The sequence below is a fragment of the Phaethon lepturus genome, unplaced genomic scaffold, assembly GCF_000687285.1.
Source record: "Phaethon lepturus isolate BGI_N335 unplaced genomic scaffold, ASM68728v1 scaffold1514, whole genome shotgun sequence".
Taxonomy (NCBI): Eukaryota; Metazoa; Chordata; class Aves; order Phaethontiformes; family Phaethontidae; genus Phaethon; species Phaethon lepturus.
In genome coordinates, this window is record NW_010536750.1 from 55,425 (window position 1) to 70,079 (window position 14,655).

The 14,655-nt window shown below is 36.2% G+C and overlaps 1 protein-coding gene across 1 annotated transcript in view; it reads left to right on the forward strand.

Annotated features, from left to right (window-relative positions):
* The window catches only part of USP32 (ubiquitin specific peptidase 32), a 56,333-nt gene that overhangs the window by 36,297 nt on the left and 5,381 nt on the right, over positions 1-14,655 (forward strand). Inside the window, exons 16-28 of the mRNA XM_010286249.1 lie at positions 2,236-2,353; positions 4,718-4,872; positions 5,578-5,659; positions 7,431-7,505; positions 8,118-8,256; positions 8,541-8,646; positions 9,304-9,477; positions 9,940-10,114; positions 10,496-10,647; positions 11,395-11,506; positions 12,095-12,306; positions 13,741-13,925; positions 14,524-14,610. Of these exons, the coding sequence (XP_010284551.1) occupies positions 2,236-2,353; positions 4,718-4,872; positions 5,578-5,659; positions 7,431-7,505; positions 8,118-8,256; positions 8,541-8,646; positions 9,304-9,477; positions 9,940-10,114; positions 10,496-10,647; positions 11,395-11,506; positions 12,095-12,306; positions 13,741-13,925; positions 14,524-14,610 (1,772 nt within the window). The remainder of the gene's footprint in view (positions 1-2,235; positions 2,354-4,717; positions 4,873-5,577; positions 5,660-7,430; positions 7,506-8,117; positions 8,257-8,540; positions 8,647-9,303; positions 9,478-9,939; positions 10,115-10,495; positions 10,648-11,394; positions 11,507-12,094; positions 12,307-13,740; positions 13,926-14,523; positions 14,611-14,655) is intronic.

Below are 14,655 nucleotides of genomic sequence, written 5' to 3' on the forward strand. Positions count from 1 at the left end.
ACTGGCGAGGCAAGTGATGGTCATTCTCATTCTTCAGCACAAAATCAGTAGCGGTCCTCCAAACTTACAGAATACTCGTTTGTCAGCAAATAATTCATATGTAGTGAATTTTCACATTTCTTGCATCTGACAGTAAGCAGAAAAGCCAATGAATCACACTAGAATTGTGAAATAGTTTTACAAACAATTAACATGTGTTTCCATTGTGTAATAAAAATATTACAAATCAGTAATACTGTGGGTTTATATCAACAATTATTTAATTGCCTGTAGTCACTTAAAACCTTGCAATAGAATTAACTAATTAGTAAGAGCTATCAAAGATAAGGTGGTATTTGTACTCGTTCGCATAAAAGTTTTGTTTAAAAAAGAAAAGATAAAACCTTGAAGAACTGAAAATATCTTTTTGTAACTAACACTAATATTTTCTATATTAAAGCTGTAATATCTTTAATTAAAAATTAATTTTGGGTACAATGCAGACTGTGTTGCAGAATATAATTTTCAAATGTGAAACTGCAATATATTAAATGTATTTGACTAAGTGGACTAATAATTAGTCTGTGTTATTCCAATGAGATTTTTTTTATTGTAGTTGAAACAGCAACAGTATTTCTGAAAGAGAAGCAGTAATTATATAGCAGTAGCCATTGTTGAATCATATAATTTACTCAGAATTTATTGAACTATCTCTCTGTTTCTCTGTGTGTAATATTGCAAAAGGATTAACAGGTCATAATCATTTGGAGCTACAGTTGGCATGCCTTGAACTATTAGTATTGAATTTATAAAATGTAGGCTGATGTTAGACGCGAGGAAAATTGAAGTAATTTGCTTTGTTCACTTAGAGGCATTTGAAACTTTCTTCAATTTCTGTTGAGTATATTTATTCTATATAGTGGTTGGTTTATTCTGTGTCAGACAGTCTCTTACAGGACCTACACTTAAAAAAAGGAAGCGAGGGGATTTTTTCGATGGTGGCAATAGAGATTAGGTGGTTGGTGTCACAAATATTCAGTGTTGCAAATGGGAGAGAATTAGTTGTATGATTTCTGATGATTTGGTCTGTTTGCCATAGTACTGGCAATTATTCTACAGTGAAAAATCACTGGCTTCTGTTACCCTCCTCCCACACATTCTCCATGGAAACAAACACCTTTCATGATCCAGAAAAGGCCACATCTCTATATACAAAGTACTGTGTGTGTGATTTGGGGGGGTGTGTGCAGCAGGGGGGTCATTATAAAAGAGACTTCTATTCAGAATGAGAGAATTTTAGTTTGGGCATCCTGTCTCCAAAAAAAATACAAATAATAGATGTATAAACTGTAGCTTTTCAGTCCATAATTAAGGAACATTTTGACACTTAGTTATCTGAACACTTGAATTCTTGAAGACCATTCGATTACTTGCAACCATGTATACAGGCACGTATAGCCCCATCTCCCACCCCACAGCAGGGACTGTTATGTCGTTTCTTTGCAGAAAATGTCATCACTCTTGTTTTTGTTGTAACTGAAGTTTAATACCGTGGCACTTTAGTGCCTTCTGTTGCTTCTCACAACTTAAACCGAGTGTTTTCATCTGCTTCACATGGTCACAAAAAGAGTGAACATTCCTGTCATTTATGTATGTCTATGTTTGGGCTGATCTAGATGGCAAAATCTTTGTAGAAATGGTGACTGAAAAGCTGCAAGCTGTGTTCTGGGGTAATTCCAGCTTTTTCTGTCAACATATCAAAACGTAACAAAAGTAAGTTTCAGTCTGCTCTTACAGTATGAAGGCTTTAATTCAGTCCTGTGGTTCAAAAAGTTCAGAACAGCTGTTTTATTCAGCATGTGTGAGTTTTCTTCAACAAAAATTTGTGAAACTTTATATATCGAAGTGGACACTGAGTAGACTTAATGAAGTTCATTGTAAATTCATATATATTTCAGGAATTATAAAAATGCTCTTTCCATGTGTGGTACAGGAAGCTATGCCCCACTAAATAAGGTGTTTGCTTTTGACAATCTGCAGTTAATAAGCTTCAAAGTGCTTAGAAATCAGTAAGTTATTATTCCTGTGGATATTTGCCTAAGACCCCATAAGAAGTTCAGAGGATTTCTCATTTCCTAGTAAAACATAGTTTATTTTTTTAACCATCTGCTTTAATCATTACTTTCTGTTCCTATTGGCATTTCCTACACGTTTGGAACAGCAGCGTCTAAAATGTGTTTTATACATCTTTACTAGGTGATCAAAAACAGCAAAACAAATGTGCCTGAACTAGAGTTATTTCCTCGCTATCTGCTCTTCCTGAGACAGCAGCCTGCCACTCGAACACAGCAGTCAAACATCTGGGTGAATATGGGTATGATGAGCCTGAGAATGTTTCCTCAGCATTTACCTAGAGGTAACTTAAGAATGCAGCAAGAATACAAGTGCGCAGTTTCTAGGAAAGCAAGACCCACAGCTGTAGAAGCTTGCTGCCACTGTGCTTGTACACCAGCTAATCAACTGTAAGGCACAATCAGCATTTGGTAAAGATTTAAAGGCTTTCCTTCTATCTTCTCTTGAAAGGAAGAGGCATGAGGGAGAATTTTCAGTGAAGTCAGTTAAGTCACATAGTTGCTGCAAATAGATTGGTGAGTTGAAAGTGAGAAATGAGCACTGCATAAGCTAAACAGCTGAGAAGGGCAGATCTGATTAATCCTGATGGTAGTTAATTTTGTAGCCATAGAATAGATGCATCCGTGCGTCAGGGTGGGTGTGCGTATCTGATAGTACAGTGGTACAATAAATTAAATCATTGTTCAGCCACCTGGTTCTGAGCTGCTTGGGCAGCTAGACTTTAATGCCCAAAATTATTTAATGCCTTTTAGAAAGGGATTGAATTAATGGATTATGAAGACTGTTACTTGATGCAGTTCGAAAAGACAATTCAGTAGAAGGTGTAAGCATCAACTAAAATATATGTGCCATAATTGCGGTGGTAATGCTCACCAAAAAATTGTGTAAGTCATAGGCTAAAAGAATGATCTTTAGATTGCAGCTTCACATTTCAGCTGAAAAGTGTTAGAGGATTTGTTTTCAGATACCAGTTTGTATGCACAGTTGCATACTTGCGTTGCACAATAGATTTGAAGAAATACCTGATGTTCACATGCATGTGCATTGGATACACATAGACGTGTGTATCCAGTATGCATCCACAGTAACGTATATCCAGAAATGGGCTCACCTGACTACTGAAAATTAAATCCTTCAGCCTTGCTAGTGTTAGCCTGTGTTTAAAAATCTCATGCGGAGGCTCAATTTTTCACTGCTTTGGTAGAATCTCAAACTTAACGTGTAGATAGTGGCTGCCTGCTTGATCAAGTTCCGCTATAGAAACTGCCTGCTACCCAAATTCATTTTTCCTACTAGCCCTAAAAATGGAAACTGCTTTGTTTGGACATCTTAAAATGCCCAGATTCAAATAAAAAGAATCTTCTGATGTGCCAAATTTGATCTCGATTTGGAATTATTTTGCTCTGCACTAATTTATTTGTCCAATCAGTTATTAATCTCTTTGAGTTTTCAAATATGCTTTCTTGCTGTAATCTTACAACTAATCCTCTGATCCCTAATCTCAGAAAATGCTTTTTTTGTTTTAAAAATGCTTTAAAAAAAATGAATAGTTTGCTTGGTATACTGAAGCAAAACTGATGCTTTGCTGACTTAGAAGATGACTGCAGTATAGTTTTACTTCCTTGTCAAATTGCATGTAATATTGCGTCTTTTCATATGGTGCTTGTTGTTTTAATCTTTTGACAGTGAAACTAGAACAATGTCACTTCTCTGGTTACTTAAGTGATGCAGCTGTCCAGTTGGGTTTGGCTGTATAGTAAAAACTTTTCATGAATATGTTACAGACCTGTCTCTGTGAGGAGTGGGGAACTTCCCAAGTTTAAACTAAAGAAGCTGAAAAAATAAAGCATGGAAAGTTGGTCTCACCTCTTTCAAACTGAGCTTGTGCAAATGTTTTATTTATAGATGAGCTCATATTGTAGAAAACAGCAGTAATCTCGACTGATGGAATTAGTTTGTGTTGCAAACATGAGATTGTTGAAAAACTCTGGTGAAAATCCTAGACATCTTCACAGAATATGTTTTGAGGAGTTTAGTTGTTAAGAATACTTAATTGTGAAACTATCAGGCTGATTTAATCTTCGCAGGTCAGCATTCATCTCCATAGAAGAGCGGGAGCAAAGTTATGCTACTTCCAAGAACAGTCAGACTGACTTTTTGACCTTACTTTTTACTTACAATGTGCTCTCAAAAAGAAAATTCTCATGAAATTTTGAGGTCCTTTATTTTGATAATTACCACTGTCTCTGATACTCTGTCTTTAAGAGGGGGAAAAAAAGAATAGTCCAGTCTTTTAAAACTGCTTTTAAATTACTTATTTCGTATGAGAATCTTAGGGGAGCAATTTTCTAATAGGTTTTGGTAAGAAGGGAGGTAAATTTATCTGCTTTGTGATAGCAAGTTTGTTGTCCCAAAGGGTTAGTAACAACGAGCTTTCAACCTAACTCATTATTTTATCCATAAACAAAACCAGTAGAATCGTATACTTCTTTTCACAGAAAGTACTTACAATATATGTAGTGTATAAGTTGTTATTGATCTGATTTCAGTTGGCCTATAGGTATATATGTTATCTTCTACACTTTTCTTATGATTGTGAATCCAGGGAATGTACCTTCACCGAATGCTCCTTTAAAAAGAGTGTTGGCTTACACCGGCTGCTTTAGTCGAATGCAGACAATTAAAGAGATACATGAATATCTCTCCCAGAGGCTACGTATAAAAGAAGAAGATATGCGCCTCTGGTTGTACAATAGTGAGGTAATGTCAGTCTTTTTTAATGTTTTCTTTTTTTTTAATCAGCTATTGAGTATCGTAAATCTTATTCTTTACTGGAAACTATTATATACACATGCACTGGGTAAAAAAAAAAAAAGTTAAGTTTCCTCTGCAGTTTAACCACCCAGGTTAAGTCTTGCCACTTATTTTCTAGAGTTCTTTGTGTACTCCAAGCAGTGAAATTTAGATTTTGGTTCCTAGTAGCCTGATAAACATTAAATTGTCCTATGATGTATTTAAAAATTGGCAATTGGTTGACCTATTAAAAGTCTTGATAGGAAGTTTCATGGAAACTGTTTTAAATGGAAATAAAAATAGATTCTTTCATTGACACTCATGGTACTGTAGGCTTCTGTTGGCACAGAAGCCAGCAGCCATCCAGGATCTTTTTCAAATGTGTATGGGAACAAATCGCAATGAACAAGCCGAATGTGTTCCTCCAAATCATTAAGTGCATGTAATTCCCTCATTCTAAAGAAATACCACATAAAATCAAAGCATTGAAATAGATGCTTCTGGAGATCAGTGACCTCCTGTATTTAATTAACATAGGTGGAAAACTGGCGGTCTCATTTTTGTGAACAAATTGTTAATGCTGTTTTAATTGCATTGCTTCAAGTTTAAAATATCCTCAGAGAATTTTAAAACTAGCAGTTATAACTATATGAAGTATTTTTTCTGCTGCAGAACTACCTTACTTTGCTGGATGATGAAGATCACAGACTGGAGTATCTTAAAATCCAAGATGAGCAGCATTTAGTAATAGAAGGTATAAAAAGGGCCTATAATTGGTTTACACGTGAAAACTGAATAGTTTTAGATGAGTATATATGGTTAATAAATTGGGTGTAATACCCATTTCTGTAATTGCCCAAACTATGCAAATATATAGCCCTACTGCCCGAATGTTTTATTTTTGGTAATATATTTTGAGAAGGAAGAGTACATGTAAACAGATGTCTGTGTGTGTTTGTATATATGTATCAAAAGAAATAAAGGAAGAAATACCGAAGCTTCAAATAATCCACCGCCCCTACAGTAATAACTAAAATACAAGAAATTTAACAAAGTCAGGCTGAGGCGTCTGAGGCTTTTTCATGAGATAATTTTTCTTTTGTTAATTTTGTTAATTTTACAAGACTTCAGGTTATGATATTTGCATGAACACATTCTTACTCGCAAAGCAAAAGGCAAAGAAAACTGCATGTTTCAGTGTATGTCAGGTTCATTTCTAAGATGTTTCATTACAAGCTGCTTTTATTTTCACATCTGGAGAGAACCTAATGCATTTGGACTTGACTGCTTGATTGCCTCTTGTGGTGGTAAAAAGGCATCATAAACAATCTCAACCTTTCTTGTTTCTATTTACGTCCGTTGTGTCTCGTCCTCCTGCCATGCACTACTATGCTAGGCAGTGTTACCAGTCACAGATAAATGAAACTTTTGTCAAGGTATCAGGTGCAAGGATCAGTTGAGTTTTCAACTAGTTTGACCTTTTTGGCTAATTTTTTAATATGAGAAGAAGAAGTGTACGTACTTAATCCACTCACATCACAGAGGTTGTGTAGAAATTTGGGTCTCGCGTTATTTCTGTATAAGTTTCTACTTAGCGTAGCTTTGTGTTACACCTCACGTCACTGTGCTGGATGGATTCATTCTTTTTGCTACTTGGCTCTGCTCATATTTAATCAATTTAAAATTGGCAGAGTGGCTGATGCAGTTAGCTGTGTATCTGCATCAATTGCTATAGACTCAAGAGAAGAAATGGGAATTTATATGTAGGGAGAAGGACTGCACCTTGCTGTAGCAGGTGGAACAGAACCCTGAGGCTGCAGTTTAATAAACAAACCGGCATTAATCAATACTGCCACTGAAAGAACCAGTCCGCCCTTCCTCTCCGTATTATGCCACCTGCCTTACCTGTGGGCAACTACTTGACACCTACCTGAGGAACTGGATGTGAGAAGTGGTCTGGTGAAAAATAACTCCCTTTTCCTCTTTTCAGTCAGGTTCCTTAAGCGAGGTTGCTGTATGGCTTGGGTCAATGCGAGATAGAGGTTTACAGAGGGATCCTGTGGGGTGGTGGTAAAGCTAGTTTAGGAAAGCTTGCATTTTTTTGTTCCACTTTATCTTGAAACACATGTATTTTGTCCCTATTTTGAAATGCACTTGAATCTTTTGTTGGTTAGTAAGAACGAAAAAATACTAGTCATTGCTCATGAGGTGAACAGATTTGTTCAAATCTGGGGGATCCTTATCAAGTATTAGAATAAGTACTGAAAAATTTGTTATCCAACAGGAAAAACATCTCAAGGTTGCTTTCTAGAGATGTTACTGGTGTGGTTGGAATGATGCCAGTATTAGAATGACTTCCAGTAATGAATGGAAACGTTAAAATGAAAACTGGCAAAACTGGTAACTAAAAATACGCAAACGTCTAATCTCAGTTCAATATTTGAAAGTTTCCTCTTCGGCTGTATAAGCTCTGTGGAGTAAGTAACAAACAATTTTTAAAATCCTTATACCATATCTCTTTCTAGTTCGAAACAAAGACATGAGCTGGCCAGAAGAGATGTCTTTTATAGCAAACAGCAGCAAAATAGACAGACATAAAGGTAAGTGTTTCAGCATAGTAATTGAATTGAAGAGGAAAAAATCCAAGAGGCTATATTATGTTGAAACAATTCTTTTTAATATAAGTGATCTTAACATTGGAAGAAGTCTTTTATGCCTGTGCTGCTTGGCTTGTTCTTTTCTGTTTTATTAACTTAGATGCTGGAAATGTGGAGGGGTTGGATATATAGATAGATACATTTGTAGATGTTCAGATGCATCAGTAGCAAATGGGACATAGCAAATTCTCAATTTTGTGTTTATTATCTTGGATTTTTTTTTAAGGTAAGGAATAGCTAAGATTTTAATAAATTAATCCAGAAATTTCAGTACCGTAATTATTTACCCGAAAATAGTTTGTATGGATTGTACTGGTGTCCGTCGTGGATCAGATCCAACAAAACACATGAATTTCTGTTAACTGAAGTAGAGTTAAGAGAGCAGATATTTTGAACAGGCTGGTCTTCTGTTGCATCTGTGCTAGCTGTAGTCTCATAATTGGGAGCAGGTTAAATAGAATTGGTTACTGTGAAAAGGTCATATTCTTAGCTTATATACCATTCTGAATTTTTGACATCTTCACAATGGGTATAATTATGTTTTCTTTTTCTCAGTTCCTACTGAAAAAGGTGCTACTGGATTAAGCAATCTGGGTAACACATGTTTTATGAACTCCAGTATCCAATGTGTCAGTAATACACAACCTTTAACACGGTATTTCATCTCAGGAAGACATCTTTATGAACTTAACAGGTAATTTTCTATTTGAGACGATTGACATTTTAGATGCTGTAACATTTCTTTAAAATGAGTTTCAGCTTTCAGAAGTAGACAGTATGAATAAATCCTTTTAAGTACAGTGTTATCAACTATCAGCTATACAGCAGATACTAGATTAGATACATGAACATATAACCGCTTTTGTTTCTGGGAGAGTTAAAACAGTTCAGCAAGAAGCCTTTGCACTTCCTTGTTTATCCCCATGCTTGAACTTTGTTTAAATTTTAGTATGGTATTAATTACTTTACAATTTCTAGGACAAACCCAATAGGAATGAAAGGACACATGGCCAAGTGCTACGGGGATTTGGTTCAGGAGTTGTGGAGTGGAACTCAGAAGAATATAGCACCATTAAAGCTGCGGGTGAGTCTGTGATGTGTGTTATTTAAAGGTAGAAAGCAAGAATTTCTTTGAATAGCAGAAATGTTTTAATGCACTTCTTCCTGACATTACCTGTGTTGTAATGGTTCTGGGACTCAAACTGGGATCTCCCCTAGAGAAAGGGAGGGAAACTTGGACATACATTTCATGAGTTAGAAGTTGGCTGTGAAGCCAGTGACCTTATCCTGGGCAGTCAGTCATCACATATGTTACTCCAAACTGGTTACAGAATTTGCTTTCTTGCCTGTGAGGAATATAGGGGAGGTGTCCAGGAAGGGGCTGTGCAGGGGCAAGATGCACATCTGGAGGAGGCCAGGGTGCATCAGTCCTGGTGCTCAGAACTTGAGCAGCTTTCTGTGGAATGCAGTCACGGTTTCGTGGCAGTAACGTCAGAGGAGTTACCCAATGTGAATCGGAGGTTGTGGTATACGATGTGGCTTGTATAGGCCTTGTTAGGGACAAAAGGTTTATGCACTTGCCTGTAAATGGTCTCTTGTTCTGAAAGCATAGAGGCTTACCTTTAACTCTTGGCAATTTAATTTGTGCTCATTGACAGCATGCGTCTTTACAATATTTTGATTTATTGTTACCATTCTGTTACATGATGTTAAATAACTTTCTGGCTTTTTTTTTTTTTAGTGGACAATAGCAAAATATGCTCCAAGATTTAATGGCTTTCAACAGCAAGACTCACAGGAGCTTCTGGCTTTTCTTTTGGATGGTCTTCATGAGGATTTGAACAGAGTTCACGATAAGCCATATGTTGAATTGAAAGACAGTGATGGTCGACCAGACTGGGAAGTAGCAGCAGAGGTATGGGTTGAAGTTTTTCGGTTTAGGGTTGGTTTGTTTGTTTGCTGAGGTGTTTTTTTCCTTACAGTACTAACCTGCTAAGTTGTTGATGAGGCTGTCTGTGGCAATACTGTTTCAGGACTGTACCATCTTTTGGAACTTGTTAGATCTGTGATTTAAGGGGTCAGTTTCATGTTTGAACTGAAAATGAGTTTTAAGTATTGTAAGAAAGGTATAAAGATGATACTTCAGAATCACTTTGAACAACAACTTAGAAGTATGGAGCATCAAAATTTTTCAAGATACCTGATGATCCTTTCAGAACTACTTTAAATTATGTCATACCCAACTTCTGTGGAAATAATTTGACTTCTATAGGCTAATGAAACTTTGGAGGTCTTCCAGCATATTCTCCTTCCTGTAGTTCAAGCAAGTTGTCTTCAGTTTCTAACTTTGCATTGGTTTTTTTGCACTTCATTTTAGGCCTGGGAAAACCATCTGAGAAGAAACAGATCCATCGTTGTAGATCTATTTCATGGGCAGCTGAAGTCACAAGTAAAATGTAAAACTTGTGGACATATAAGTGTTAGATTTGACCCTTTTAATTTTTTATCCTTACCTTTGCCAATGGATAGCTACATGCACCTAGAAATTACAGGTGAGTAGTAGTGTTTGACTCCCTATAAACTTGTCATTCCTAAAATAAAAATTCTTCATGTAGAACAGCATAAAAATAGTACTACCATTGTAATATAAGAGTACAAAAAATACTTTATGGGTCATGAACTATACTGTGACAAAACCCTGTATTCTTGGAAAAGAGGCAAAAGGAAAGATTATAAAAAGTGAAAAAATTTTTGAAACCATTTTCTACTGTCTGTGTAGCAGGGGGTTTTGTGACATTTGTCTGCAGATCTTGAAATTTGGCCTATTAAAGTTGGGGAAAAAAAACTTTCTAACAAATAAATAGCTGTAATGTATTATTCTCATTAAAACCTTCCTGGTTTGCTGACCAGTGTGTTTGTTTTCTCCTTTAAAGTAATTAAATTAGATGGTACTACTCCTGTTCGATACGGCCTGAGATTGAACATGGATGAAAAGTATACAGGTTTGAAAAAACAGTTAAGTGAACTCTGTGGGTTAAAACCAGAACAGATTCTACTTGCAGAAGTACATAGCTCCAATATAAAGGTAAGAAGAAACAAAATTGATTATTGCTGCAACATACTTTCGGTATTTTTATTTGTTACGTCAGCATACTTCTTCATTCTTTTGGACATTAAGCTTTGCTTACAAGCAAATAATCTAAATAAAAGTGTGATAAAAAAAGTCAGCTTAGTTAAATCTCTATATGAACTTGCATTTCATTCTTAAACCATAATTTGGCTTTGCTTTTAATAGATGGAAAAACAAAGTAAACTGAACCAAAATAAGCCACTTGCAAACAAAATTAATAGTGATGTAGAAGCTTGCAGGAGTTTAATTGAATTGATTACTAATTATATTTTTAGGAAAAAAAAAGGATAAAATCATCTTGAGGTAATAAATCTCAAGTTAGAGTGCTGTGATGAGTTTAAACGCTGTCAAGACATTGGAGGCATAAGTAATGACTCGCTTAGTTTTATATAGTGTGTATGTATATGTGTGTGTGTATAATTTTTTTTTGCTGTCGCTGAATAGAATTAGAACTGCTTGAAACTAGGTGCTCTCTGTCTGTGTACAGAACGATTAATAACTAACTCTCTGAGGTCTTGCTGCAGAGAACTGCAAAGGGGTGTGCTTGTTGGCTCCCTTTTTACCTTCTAGAAAGATGTAAGAAAGCACATGGGAGGGGAAAGATGAGCTGATAGATACACTGTTTTCAAAAGAATAAAACATGTTTGGAGTCACAGATAGAAATATATACACATCTGACTAACTTTCCCTTTTTTACTGAAGAACTTTCCTCAAGACAACCAGAAAGTCCGGCTATCAGTGAGTGGGTTTTTGTGCGCATTTGAAATACCAATTCCAGGATCCCCTACATCAGCATCAAGTCCTGTGCAGACAGGTAAAAAAAAAACATACATATTTATTTTCCTGTTCATTTAAAATGTGCAGTGCTTAGCTACTGGAGGAATTCAGGAGAAAACATTACTACTTAGTAAGAAGTAAACAGTGAGGATTAAAGAAAAGACAAATAAGTTAGAGCTCTGATCCACAAAGAAGCCGTGAGCCGACTCAGTATCTGCTGATGGTCTGTGATCCTTTTTAGGATCATGCCTATGATAGCAGTCTGGAGGTCGCTGTATACTTACTTTAATTAAAGACACAAGAAACAGGCACTATATTTTATTACTAATGCATTGGTTCTAAGGCAGGACCTATAAAAAATTGGAAGCATGGTGTTCGGTTTCGATTTTATTGTTTGTGGTCTCATATATGGGTTGTAAACTACCTCTGTTACTCTTTGCTCTCTTTAGCACGCAAAAACACGCTCTGTTTTTGCAAAGTTGTAGGCAAATCAAAGGTTAGGTGTTGGTGTTACGAAGAGTAGAAGGTATTTCATGAAACGCATTGAACAGTATGGAAAGGATAAAAATCCTGTGATCAGTTCTGGTTATTGCAGATAATCGAGAACGTAATTGTCTGTTTACAGATGTCTCAACTGGGCCATCAGCTAATGGAGCACCGAACATAATGATGAATGGGGACCTTCCTAAACCATCCCTAATTCCAAACGGAATGCCAAATACTGTAGTGCCATGCGGAACAGAGCGTAACCTTGCCAACTGGACTCCCAACGGCCATGCACCCTTGCTTTCTGACAGCCCATGTACAGGGTATATAATTGCAGTCCACAGAAAAATGGTTAGTAGATTTTGCATTTGTTATAAATTGTTTGCATAACATACTTTGAAAGTCAGCAAGAGTTTTTTTTAATGTCAATATGATAAATTAATCTTTATTTCTTAAGAAGAGGGAACATAATTACATTTCCCTCTTAAGTGAGCGCCAAGTTCTACAGAAACACAACTCTTGTAAATTTAAATCGTAACGTCTAATGTTGGTGTGTGTTTCTTTCCTTAGTACTGGCATGCTTCCCAGTTCCTAAATGTTGAGATGCACACTTGGGTATTCGCTAACTCCTTGATTAAATGTTCCAGATTCTTTGAGCAGAAAAAATTCTAATTAGAGGAGCTGCTAGATATGCATTTCTTTCCCATTATGTGGCAAAGCTTTATTTCTTATACGGAAACAGTGTATATACGAAATCGAGTACGTTCTTGGGTCATTCTGTTAGCGTGAACTACTCTTTGTAAAAGCATCTATAGTTAAGTTGAACACTAAATGACAAAGCTGGATGACTGAACACCTCAAATAGCCACACATTCTGTGCACACTGTGTCCAGACTTTAGAGTCTGTTGATGTTTAGAGTCTGGTGGGTATGGGCCAGGAGGCCATCGTTAAACTTGCCTCTTTCTATGTGTTTGTATGAGGTTTTTTCCTTTATTCTCTCAGGTAGTAGCCACTAACTGCTGTCATCACTGTTTTGATTGAAATTTTGCAGAATATTGTAGGTCACTGGTAAAATGCTTTTAAGCCATTACAAGCTGCTAGTTATAGTGCTTAAAAAACAGTAGAAGTTGTTTGTGGAAGCTGTTCCAGGAATCCACACTTGTCATTGTCAAAACTCTTATCAATGGAAAGGGTATAAAACTTATGCAAGGCGGTAGCCATTTTCCGTACCTCAGTGTCATTAAGTCTACGTGTTAAATCTTTCTTATAAATGGGACATGTAGCGTGCAAGTTAGTTTATCTGCTTGGAATAAGTTGCGTTCAATCTGTAGTGCCTCCTTTAGATGTAAAGGTTTTCTTTCTCTAGCAAATGTAAGCTTGCCTAGCGTAGAGGTCATTTGGGGACAGGTATTAATATCATTAGGTGCATGTCTCCATTACAATATTACCATGTGGTGGGAAAAGTAAGAAATATGCATCGTGAAATATAAAATATTGTACATGGTTGAAATACAGATTTATGTTGATGTGGTCTAATTCCTAAAAAACATTGCCATAATATCATAAAATACAAAAACATTTTCAGGCAATTTCAAGTCAATTATCAAAATTTACAGTATTTAATATTGGAAAAATTGCTGAAATGGAATACATTTAATAGACTTAATGGTTTATTTTAATTGCCAAAGCCTGAAATAAGTAACAAGGTCAGCATCCTAGTAATTATGGTAATGTGAGTTAATGCATACTTATATCTGAGTCATTCTTTTATTTCACGTACGCAGATGCGGACAGAGTTATATTTTCTTTCATCTCAGAAGAATCGTCCTAGTCTCTTTGGAATGCCACTAATTGTTCCTTGTACAGTTCATACACGGAAAAAAGACCTGTACGATGCAGTGTGGATTCAGGTTTCCAGGCTTGCTAGCCCTCTCCCACCTCAGGAAGCTAGTAATCATGCTCAAGACTGGTGAGTTTGGCATCTCAGTCTTTGGCTTGAATGATGTAATGCAGTGGCGTAGACTTGCTTTCAAGACCTAAAACTATATTCTTTCTTCATCTTTATCGGTTTTGACTTCTCATAATACCTCTGTTGAATGAACATATGTTTTTTTAATGTATAATCAAGCTTTAAATGTCAACAACTTTAGGAACAATTGTGTGTGCTTTTACCCCAGATGCTTTCCGCCTGCAGATTCCATTTAGTGGGTTATTTTTGTGAGAAGTCATTTTGGAGTCCTGCAACTTAATAATGGCAATAATTAAAGATAACTTTTAATCCCTTTTAATACAGGTAACATAGTATAAGTTCTAGCTGTACTTAAAGGTTGACTTTACACAAATCGTTTGGTTTGTTCTCATCCAGTGATTGATAATTCATTGTATTTGACAAATTCAGGCAATGCAAAGGCCAGTCTTGGTTTAATAGCTTAATCTAATCAAAAATATAATTTTGGGGGTGGGGGTGGTGTTTTTTTTGAAAGTAAACTTAGGAAGCATAGTGAAGGAAGGTAACCGGCAGCCTGAACGAGTGCCCATGTTTCATGTTGTGTTCTCTTCTGTTTCAGTGATGATAGCATGGGATATCAATATCCATTCACCCTAAGGGTAGTTCAGAAGGATGGAAATTCTTGTGCTTGGTGTCCATGGTACAGGTAAATTGTCCTTTTTAGATGTAAGGAAGGGAATCACTCCAGCAG